The sequence below is a fragment of the Nicotiana sylvestris genome, chromosome 10 (genome assembly GCF_000393655.2).
Source record: "Nicotiana sylvestris chromosome 10, ASM39365v2, whole genome shotgun sequence".
In the NCBI taxonomy this organism is placed as follows: Eukaryota; Viridiplantae; Streptophyta; class Magnoliopsida; order Solanales; family Solanaceae; genus Nicotiana; species Nicotiana sylvestris.
The window spans coordinates 32,121,441-32,133,294 of NC_091066.1; the positions used below are offsets into that span (position 1 = coordinate 32,121,441).

The window sequence follows — 11,854 nt, forward strand, 5'->3', positions numbered from 1 at the left end:
TGTGTAACGAGTCTGTGAAATGAAGAAAATAGTTGAGTGTTTAGTACTCAAAAATTTTCAAGCAAAATGACTCCTAGCAAGTCAAGCTGTACTACTACTTTCAGTAGGGGAAGCTTATTTACAATTACTGCCTGTTACCACATTGACAAGATTTTCTTCCCAGTTATATTATAGTGAATATTGAATTTTAAGGATACAACAATAAGTCAGCAAAATATGTATGTACAGACACAAATAACATGCGTGTAGATTTTAGTATCTGATTACCAATCGGCACGGCGAAAAGCATCCTGCATCAGTCCTATCAACCACCATCCTCACATGCTCCCGCTTCAGGACCAATTGGTATGAGACTGCTTATGCCGTTTTCACTTGCATGATGCTTTACAAAATGCACAACCACCTTCCCAGCATGAGCTACTCAAAATCACGCATGCTATTTGCTCCTCAAGAATCATATATCATTACAGAACAACGAATTGTCTGCCTACATACAGGACACTTGGGTGCTAAATCACGTTCAACTGACAAGGCACATCGCTGGCAACAAACCAGATGTCCACACGGAACAAATGCTGACCGCCTCCTTCTCATTAGGCAAATCACACACAACTGCCCATCGGGAACATCTCCAGTTTCCTCATCAGCACTAATCTGCGAATCAGCTTCATTGCTAGCAGAAGCATTTTGTTGCTGGACCTGCCTCTGGTGTCTCCGTTCCTTCCATCTATTCCAGTTCCTAAAACAAATAAATATGAATTAGATTTTCGTGTGACCACTAGAGTAATATTGACATGGATGCTGCTGATAACCAAGTTTCCTTTAGATCTTTTTTATTCACACTGTGTGGGAGAGCAATGGGTGTTTTAGACAGCATAACTAGAGTTGCAGGCTTGCTCATCCTGAGCAAACTCAATGCTTCTTCCAGCCCATAGTGGATTGTTCAAGCTGGCGTAAGCAAAGGAAGTAACTTAAAGTGTTTAACACAGTAAGGAACCATAATTACTATCTTATTGCATGGTGAAGAAAGAGTTTGTGACCAGTAAAAGAAGTTGCTTGCTCTACGATTCCAGAGAGTAGCCCATTAAACAAGCAAGGATCTATTCACTCGAGAAACAGAACAGAAAATATTCTTCAACCCAACCTACTTCATCATGAAAACATCAGGATGACATGTGCAGCATAAACTCAAGAAAGGCAACTGCATAAATCAATAGTCATTGAGAAACTTCCACAGAGAGCAAGCAACGTCTTTTTGGCCAAAGCTTTTTTCAAGTTTCGACGAAACAAGATGAGAACGTTTTAGGCCAGACACATCTTTTAGGTGTTTCAAAAAAAATTCAAAGTTTTGGAAAAAAGAAAAAAGGTACTCCCTCCATTCCAATTTATGTGAACTTGTTTGACTGGGCACGGAGTTTTAAGAAAAAATGAAGACTTTTAAAATTTATGGTGCTAAACAAGTCAAAAAGGGGCCCAGAGTATTTGTGTGGTTATAAAAGTTTCTTATTAAGGGTAAAATTGTAAGTTTAAGCTAAATTATTTCAAAATTTAGAAAGGGATCATTCTTTTTGGAACGGACCAAAAAGGAAATAGGTTCACATAAACTGGAACGGAGGGAGTAACATTTTTGCGAAAACTATCCAACAAAGAAAACTTTAAAACTTGAAAAAGAAGATTTAGCCAAAAACTTTTTCACCATGTTTTCCTGCCAAATGGGCATGTCTCCAACTTTTTTTCTGTTTTTTCAGTCTTAGATTTCCTTTCTTTAGGAGTTTTTTCTTTTTTTTTTTTTTGGGGGGGGGAGGGGAGGGAGGTGATCTAAATATGTAGATTTTTGCACTATCAAATTTACCCATCCGACCAGTGCCACAAGGAAAAGCTTTTCAAGGATAATCATTTCGTACTTAAGGTAGCTAAAGGTATTACTCCCTCCGTTCATTTTTACTTGTCCATTATAAAAAAAAATGCATTTTCACTTATACTTGTCCATTTTAGCAAATCAAGAGAGAATTTTTTTTCCTTATTTTACCCTTTATCATTAACTACCATTCCCCAAATCATTTCTCAAGATTTTTTGAAATGTTATTATTATTATTATGGGTATATATTTCTTAAGGGGAATGAAAAGTTCATAATGGACAAGTAAAAGTGAACGGAGGGAGTATTCTTTTTGGCACCTCAATGACGATGGTCCTGCTCAAACTTCAATCGCATCAAATATAAAACCAAACTGCCAATTTAATAGAATACAAGTCAACATGTATATGTCGCACAAGTTCCATAAAGTAATATGTAAAAAAGAATTGCACACAAGCTATGGGAACAGCTATATTCCAAATCAATCAACCAACCCTTCTACCCCAGTAGGATTTGAAGTTCATGTCATAGTTACTTTAAGTTGATTCAATTTTTGCAGTCACGAGATAAATTGAAGTAGGGATAGGAATCCACCAATTCTTGGGAGAAGATTTCTTTATAATTAGAACCATTTGTGCGTAATGGCCTATTTATCTACCCCTCAACATTTCGCCTTCCCAAACCATTTCCCCAGCAACAAGTTTCATTTACTTCTACTCTATTTCATGTTCTACTTTATATCGGGGTCGGAGAGCAAAGTCAAAAGGTCAACTATTGTTTCAACTGATAGGGGGAAAAAAAAAAAGGAGCACCATGTAGATGACTTGATTATTTAAGAGAGCAGTATTCAACCACAACTCATGCTCTGTAAGCAGAATCAACCTCAACTCATGCTCTGTAGGCAGAATCGTAAAATACTGTATGACATAATAAAGGATTTTGTTCAGCCTAGACCTCCCCTTGACCCCAGTCCACGACAGGAAAAAGGGCAAAAGAGAAAAAAAGAGTAATAATGAGATCTTCAAGACATGTTATCCACAAAGGCTAAAAGTTAAGTATCTGAGAGACGTAACCAGTTTACCTCACAGCAGCATAGCCAAGGACACCAACTGCAAATAAACCAAGCACAACTCCACTCCACAGCAAAACTTTTGTTTTAAAGGCAAGATCTACCAGCATTTGATCCTTGGTCATGTCAGACCTACCAAAGCAAAAAGGTAGACTCACAACTTTCAACAAAAGAACTAATCAGGAAACGAGAGAACACCAAAATTTTTAGAACAAGAGAAGCAGCTGATATAACAAGTTTGAAGATATAAAGCATCAAATATGCAGAAAACACATCATCAGAACTTAAAAGAACTACATGCTCCAGGCAGCAAATTTTCCTCTGTGTTTATTAGATATATATACGCTTGCATTTTGTAGAGAGGCAAATACTTTATTGTGTATGTCTAACATGTGTATCAGCTGAATCGAATCTTCACCACGACAGAACTTGCACTCTACTATGCAAACCTACCAATGAGTGTATCACCCAAAATATTTCAAAACTCATGGTAATTCTATCACAATTTGAACTGACAAAAAACGGCAACCACTGTTATCATGCTTGAGCACAAATATGGAAATCTCGGAAAATAATTTCAGATTTTAAAACCATCTCATAATAACCAGCTCATGTTAGTTTTGTTATGTAGACCTACCAATGACTATTCACCCAATAATATCGCGAAGTCTGTGCTAGTTCTTACCAGAAGTGAAAAGAAGAAGAGACTGTTATTTTCTGATAAATAGGAACTGTGGCTTAATTATCATGCTCATAGGAAACACCAAACATGGTATTTAAGCAGACATTTAGCATATTCCTGAATGCAGAGTCAAATTCAGGAATTTTCATTTCCTCTCATTTAAATCCTTTTTGTATAATTCACAAGCATTTTTCTTCATCTGTCACTAAGAAATCTCTCTTAACCTTCCTTTCAGACCAGGCTCGTATATCCTTCTAGACATGATCATACTTTAACTCGGGTGTAGAAAGAGAGGATCTTTTGAATATCAAGTATTCACTTTCACCAATAAGGTACACAGACTTACTTCACATTTAGGGTCACACAAAGAAGAAAAAATCATCTAAGAGAGGTTTGAGGAAAATTTAGGAAAAAAAATTTAACAAATGCAAGAATGACAATCGTCAACCTCATTTGGCAGAACAAGTTGTCTAACTAGTGCCAGGTGAAAATTTCGTAAGTCATAAAGTCCCATGAAAAGAAAGAGCATCATGTTTTATCAACTTATTAAAACAACTATTCTGTACGCCTTCCTTACAAGAAATAGGGTAGGTCCTTGCATGATTTGATCTCCAAAATCCCATCTTTTGAGCTGCAAACACCAACAGCTGTTATATCTTTTCCAAGTGGCAGAATTTTTTCTTCATCCAATACCCCAACCTTTGAGACGGAAAACAGTATGTTGCATGAGTTGCAGGAAGATGGGCAAACTTTAAAAGATGTATAAAAGATCAACCAAATGGTCAAGAAGCCTATATACACAACATAATTTTCAGCTTACAGGATAGGGATGACCAAAGAGCGCCTGGAGGAAAGTGAGCGGAGTAGCGTTTACAGGCTGCAAGTGATGATAAACTGTCACAAGAGGTAGGGGATGCCTTGAGCTATCCATGTTCACATTAACATATTCAGGTTGTGGCCACCTCCCAGCTTCAACAATAACAAAAGGAACCTGAGCCGAAGATAGAGATGCACAAAAGCTTATATTATGAAAACAAAGAGAACTTTATGACACTTATTAGCAGGCAAAAACACAGCAGTTACAAACATGGAGTGTATTAACTAGATCAAATATAACAAGTAGGAGAGACATTTTATGCAGAGAAATTACAACCAGAACCAAGCGAGAAAAGAGTGCAATGCTCCAATAGGAGAGAAGAAAAGGAAAAGAGAAACGAAAAGCTCTCATATTAGCCATTCATTGAAAAAAATCCACTCAAGCCTTGTTCCTTCAAATTGAGATGGTTCATGCAAAAAATCTGATCATGTGAGAAACAACTAGTCTGGCCATCTCGCATGTTATTCTTCCTATTCACAACCTTACCAGGTAGACGAGTACGATATTCCTCCAAGGATGTCAAATAGAGAGTACATAAAAATCTTAGATGAGAACATTAAATTAGAGTCGAACGAAAAGAGCAAAAGCAAATAGATAAAGTATAAAAAAGTTGAGAAAGTCTGGGATAATAGCTTCAACAACGACAACCCAGTGGAATCCCACAAGTGGGATCTGTAGAGAGGCTATTTCTGATAGACCCTCCGCTCAAGAAAGATGAAAAGAAATAGTAGAAACAAGTAATATCAACAAATAGGGCCAGAAAGATAGAAACAACAATCTCAAAGCCAGAAAAATATATAGAAGGAAGCGGTAGCCACAACAAGCGGTAGCCACAACAAGCAGTAACAACAGCAAGATATTAAGAGACCGCAGTAGAAGATAATAGGGAAACAGCATGAAATACTAGCAAAAGACAAGAAAAACAACCATACCAACCCTAATACCCTCGGTACGAAACAGAAATACGCTCGACTACTTACTAACTTCTACCTTAATTTTCGACCTCCACACCTTCCTATCAAGGGCCAAGGAATAATAGCTTCCTACAATATTTTCACATAACCAGCAGAAATTATGGCAAAAAATAAAATTGCCAAAGATTAGCAATACTGGAAAATTCACATTACCATTCTCAAAGAGGAAGAATCTTGTTCCTTCCAGTATCTTGGAAATATTGAACGTAGATCACCAGTCCACCCAAAGAAGCCTCTCCATTCATTGTAGATACACTATAAAAGACAAGACAACGAACATCAGTGTTCTGCCAAAATTCACTGGGAAAAAAAGATGCACATAAGAATTAACAATACAGCAGCAGGCAGACATAGATTGCTAATGAAGTAGTTGTGTCATCAGGATCATATTTCCAGCTTAACAATAGCAAGTGGTTTCTGTTTGAAGGACACTGTTCAAAAAGTACTTCGAAACACTGAAGGATGTCCATAACCATTAGATAATGGCTGTTGATTTTTACAATGTAACAACAGCAACTACTGCGCATCAATCCAAACAACTTAGGATAAGCTATATGAATCCTCAAAATTCAGCTCTATTTTAACCCATTTCATTACAAAAGTATTGTCTTTAAGACATACTACCTGGGGGCGGTCAAGGGGTCATGGGCCGAAGCTGGAATGCAGCCCATGACTACCCCCACACACAGGCAGCCAAGCGTAGCACGCACGCTCTATGCTTTTCACCAGCTTCTCCTCTCGTAAGGATTAGCCTGTGTCCTCTCTTTGGGTCTAGGGATTCCTGGGACACGAGCTAAGCATATAATTGTTTGCTCTTTCTTTCAATTGAGCGTCAACATTTAACTAAATGTAGGACAAGTTATTAAAAATACAAGAGCAAGCGGTTCATGATAACCAGCTTGCGAAGTCATGTGAATCAAATAATGTAATTGACTTTTTTTCACCACACTTGGATACCGTTATAGCACGTGTCTACAAAGACACATCCTAATGCATCCATTATTACGAGAAATTTGACTAATTTTAGATTGACTGTCAACCAAACCTAAACGCCTCACTAATCCTAATCCTGTATCCAGACTCTCATATATACAGAGTTAAAGTGTGCACAAACAAGTTAAATATGAAATATCCAACCTTCTTTTAAAAGAAAATAATAGAAAAATTACAGTTTTTGTCTATTGCAAGATTCATCTTTTTCATCACACCCAAATAAGGATGTTACGTGCCTAAAAAGCATATCTTAACGCATCCAATACTGCATGGATTCATGATAAATTGACTTAGGTAGCACTGACTTTCAAGTTTGCACACAACTATAGCCCTGTTCCTTTATCCGGACTCTACTATAATTGGAGTTAGTGCACAAAAAAATTGAACATGATAAGTATTAACTTAAAATAAATAAAACGAAAATAATTGAAGAAATTACAGTTTGAGTGCGTTGCAAGATAACGCCTTTTTCAGCAGACTCGTGAGCGGAGAGAATATTAGCCCTTAAGCTCTTCCAGTTACCCTCAACAGCAGATTTCGCCTCCACTGTACCGCGAATGATCACAAGCTTACCGCCATCATCGGATTGATCAGAATTGACATTACTTTCAGAAGACGACGAAATTACGGAACGGAGATCAGAGACGCGGAGGGACGGCGCGTCGTTGATTTTGTGAAGGGCGGAAGAGTTGGCTTTGAAGATGAAAATACTCCGTACGGCAATGTACGCTAGGGCTAGGCCGACAAGTGCCCCGTCCGCCGCCATAGCTAGTTTCACGGCCGCCGCCGCTTGGTCGTGTACTGACATGGCTGGTGATATGGTCGCCTTTCCAATTCCCGGTCGTCGAAAAGGTGAATTTTTAGTCGCTATTCGTAACGTTAATTGGCCGAGTGGAAAAAGAAATAAATGCCAAATGAGAATTTTAGCATTATTTATATTCTGTATAAAATTTATACATATTTTTATATAATATATATAATATATATTTTCGTCAATTATATTTTAAGATTGGTTATACAATATTATTTATTATAAATTCGGGACAAAAAGAATACTCCTATATAACTTTTAACAAATGCACCAATCAAGTGAAACACCTATCCAATAGGGGGCGCAGTACATCAATAGCCAATATTAAGTCTGCTATTTAAAATATATTCATAATTTATAATATGTTTAAAGATTAGTTAATTCGCTCAAAATTTATGATCAAATATCCTGAATTTTTGCTTCCTGAAGTTTTTAGCTGCTAATTTGAAATTCAGGATTTACTGTCCTATAAGACTAAGTATCCTGAATTTCTAAATTGCTAATTTAAAATTCAAGACATAGTATTCAAATTTCTGGATATAATTTTTGAATTTTAGGACACGATGTCTTGCAGTTTAAACTTTAGGATATTATGTCCTGAAGTTTGAACAAATTGGCTAATCTTTAAGTAGAAAACTGTGAATATATTTTAAACAGTATGCTTATAGTGGCTACACGATGTCATTACCACGTCCAACTATCACATATTGTAATTGTAAAAAAATAATTTAACGGAATATATTAATATATTAACAAAAATAGTGCAGTTAAACTTCCTTGTAACATCATCATTACATAACAGTACTATCTTCACTATAAAATCCAAGTTATTTTTGGAATTAATTTTTATGTTATATTTTATCTCTCTATAATATCTTTTTACCTTTAGCACCAACAACCATCTCTATAAGAGAATGTCTTTGTAAAATTACCCATTTATTCACATGCTCTTTGTAGAATTACCGATAAGTATAGAAAATTTGACTAAATATTTTAAAACTGTAATGCACCACTTATGATAAAATATTATGTTACAATATACATAATTAAAATATTTTCAATTAATTTCATTAAAATATATTCAAGTATACTTTCATTCCATCGCACAAAAGTTTTCATCCTGCATAATGCCTAATATTTGAAGATCTTTATATATCTTTTCTGTTCTCATTGTGCATAAGTTTAAAATTTTAAGAAATGCTCCCTAAAGTTTAAGGGGTCGTTTGGTATGAGGTATTAGAAAAAATAATACAAGCATTAACTTTATGCATTAAATATATTGTTTTGTACATTTTTTTAACTTGTGTATAACTAATACTTGTATTAGTTATACATCATATTTGGTATTATCCTATGTAAAAGTAATGAATAGAAAACCATGGCGTTAGTAATGCCAAGGCTATTAATGCATGCATTAGTATGGTTAAAGATAAAATTATCCTTAAAGTCCCTTAAAGCTAGAGAATATGGAGGACATTTTTATAAACAACTATTTTTCTTAAAAATTATGCAATGCATTATAATTTAATACACCACACCAAACAATAGATAAGAAATACTATCTGCATAACTAATGCTTGCATTACTAACCCACGCATTATTAATCCATGTATTACAAATACACTTTATTCTGCACTATTCTTATACACCCTACCAAACGACCCCTAAGTCTTTTATTGGACACGATATTTTTTGCAGCGTGTTAAAGTATTTATGCAAGGCATTCTGATTTCTTGATTAGAATAATTCATGCCATATGGAGTCTAAACTTCAAACCGTTCCTTTAGAAACAAAAATAGCATTGTGTCAAACAATAAATTCTCTCATCTTTTCTATGTAAAATTTAAAAAGGAAAAACATTAATATTTAAATATTTTTTGTCTATAACAACTGTAACGATCGGACCGGTCGTTTTGAGCTCTAGCGCGTCGTTCAGCTATTTGAGGCCTTGAGTAGGTCACTTCAGGTATTATGACCTGTATGTGTGGTCGGAACTGAATTTTGGAAAGTTCGGAGCTAATATGGGAAGAAAATTCTAATTTCAGAAGCTTTAAGTTGGAAGAATTGACTAAGATTTGACTTTTGAGTTAACGACCTCGGAATCGGGATTTGAAGATTCCAATTGGTTCATATTAAGATTTCGGACTTGGGTGTATGTTCGGGTTGAGTATTGGATCACCAGGGAGCATTGTGGCGCTTATTATGGAAAGTTGACATTTTGAAGGTTTAAGAATTTCTTAAGTTTGATTTGAGGTGGACCTTGGTGTTATAGATGTCTGTTTGGGATTTCAAGCCTTGGAATAGGTTCGTGTTGTGATTTATGACTTGCGCGCGAAGTTTGGCATCATTCCGGAAGGCTTGGATATGATTCAGACGCGTTCGTCAAAGTTTAGAAGTTTGAAATTTAAAGAAGGATTGATCGTCGATTCGTAGTTTTGATGTTGTTTGGTATGATTTGAGACCTCGAGCGGGTCCGTGTTATATTATGAAACGGGTTGGTATGATTGGACGGGGTCCCGAGTGCCTCGGGTATGTTTCGAGGTGGTTTCGGACTAAATTTGGATGAAAAGTTGTTGCTGGTTTGCTGGTGTTGTCATTCGCAAACGCGGAGGAAGAGACGCGTTCGCGAAGAAGGATTTCTTGGCTGGTGGACTTTTCCCTACGGGAACGCGTAGGTAGGCCTGGTAGTGCTTCGCGAACGTGGAGGCTCAATGCGAACGCGAAGAGGAAATGAAGGAAACGGGGCAGAAGGCCTTTGGCCTACGCGAACACGACTGGGGAATCGCGAACGTGAAGCAGGTTTTGAGGTAGTAGCCTTTTTTGGCCTTCGCGATCGCTAGGCTTTTTCCGCGATCGCGAAGAAGGGTCGCCTGGGCAGTGTATAAGTTTGCAAAAAAAGGGGTTTGGCTCAATATTTAATCTCAAATCTTCCACGGGAGCCGAGCTTGGGGCAATTTTTGAAGGAGCTTCTTCATCACCCATCACTAGGTAAGTGATTCCTTCTCATTGTGAGTTAAATATATGGTTTATATATGGATTTAAACATGGAAATTTGTAGAAATTTGAGATTTTGAAGAAAAACGTAGAAATTGGTATTTTTGGATTTTGACCATGAAATTGGACATGGAATTTTGAATAAGTTATAGTTCGTGGTGCTATGGTAAAGTTTGTCTTCGAAATTTTTCGAAATTCGGGCACGTGGGCCCGAGGGTTGAGTTTATTCACTTTTCAAGCAGAGTTGGGAATTGTTATGAACTGATTTATTATGAGTATTTGGGTATATTTTCATTGGTTTGCACATTGTTTGACTAGTTTTGGAGCGAGGGGCATCGGTTTGAGGTGTTAGAGTGGCGTTGGAGCCAGTTATGGAACTTTGAAGCAAGGTAAGTCTCCTGTCTAACTTCGTGAAGGGAAATCTAAGGTGATTTAATTGTTATATGCTACTCGTTGTGGGTGCTACTTATGCACGAGGTGACGAGTGTCCATACGTAGCTAAAGCATGTTATGTCTGAGTAGACTTAGGATTTCATCATGCAATATTAGAATTACTTGAACTTATTCTGCTGGCTTAATTAATTGAAGTTATAACTGAAATTGGTTTAGAAACAAATATATGAATAAAAGACCGAGCCTTATCACTTTGAGTTGTGGGTGAGTTATTTGAGAAAAGGTAAAGATTATAATTATATTGTGCTCATGTATTGTATTGTAAGCACGTGTCTCGTAATTCGATAACTTTCTTCCTTTTCTTGTGGAGTGGGCCGAACGCCTCGCCAGTATATAGATGCATCTATGGATCATGTCGCACGTCCCTCAGCAATTTACACGTTATTTTGGATTGGGCCGAACGACCATGGCAGAATCATGCGTTATATCACTAGTCGTCCGAATATTCATGAGCTAATCTCCCCATTGATGCCCGACACTTTATGGTATTTCTTATTTATTTGTTATTGACACTGGGCATTTTCTTAGGTATTAAGGTAGAATGCAAAGATCGAGAAATTTATGCTTTAAAAGAAATAATTGGAAGATTATAAAATTTACAAATTTAACCCATTATTGTTGTGCACTTCATATCTGCTATGAATTATTATATTATTTTATTGGACCTCTAGTAAGTGTAGATGTTGACCCCTCATTACTACTTCTCTGGGGTTAGGCTAGATACTTAGTGGCTACGCGTTGATTTACGTACTTATGTTGCACTTCTACACTAAACGTGCGTGATGTGGCAGGTCATTTGGTGATCCTTTTGGCGTGTAGGTGCATCTGTTGAGGAGACTTAATGTGACCTGCAACTCGGGCTACATCCACCGAGTCCCCATTGTACTATTTGCTTTATCCTGGCTTAATTACATTATCATGATTGTGGCAGTGATCAGTTCCTACAGCGTGAAGTTATACATGTAGTTTGTGGCTGTACGCGTGGGCTTGAGCGCCACCAAAACTTGATTGATTTGAGAGATATTTGATTCAAATGGCCTTGTGGTATAAATGGATTCTGGAAGAGTCATGGCGGTTTAGATCGCGCTTGAGGTTTGTATTTCTCCGCGGTTTGGGAAATTCAGTTACGAGTTGCATTGGTTAT

General features: G+C 36.8%; 1 protein-coding gene across 1 annotated transcript; it reads right to left on the reverse strand.

The window, feature by feature from the left end:
• Positions 1-15: 15 nt before the first annotated feature.
• Positions 16-7,354, reverse strand: LOC104230181 (E3 ubiquitin-protein ligase SPL2). The gene is made up of 6 exons (XM_009782921.2): positions 6,892-7,354; positions 5,613-5,714; positions 4,429-4,599; positions 4,186-4,307; positions 2,939-3,058; positions 16-739 (listed from the first exon to the last, which is right to left on the reverse strand). The coding sequence occupies exons 1-6, from the start codon at positions 7,258-7,260 to the stop codon at positions 448-450; spliced, it is 1,176 nt and encodes a 391-aa protein (XP_009781223.1). The 5' UTR covers positions 7,261-7,354; the 3' UTR covers positions 16-447.
• Between the last annotated feature and the right edge of the window lie 4,500 nt (positions 7,355-11,854).

What these genes read in the sequence shown, in the direction of transcription:
- LOC104230181 (XM_009782921.2), bottom strand. Translation starts at nt 7,260, where the DNA reads ATGTCAGTACACGACCAAGCGGCGGCGGCCGTGAAACTAGCTATGGCG. An exon ending in TCTTGCAACGCACTCAAACT is followed by an intron (nt 5,715 to 6,891) that starts GTAATTTCTTCA and finishes TGTCTTTTATAG; the next exon opens with TGTATCTACAATGAATGGAG. An exon ending in ATTCTTCCTCTTTGAGAATG is followed by an intron (nt 4,600 to 5,612) that starts GTAATGTGAATT and finishes TCTTCGGCTCAG; the next exon opens with GTTCCTTTTGTTATTGTTGA.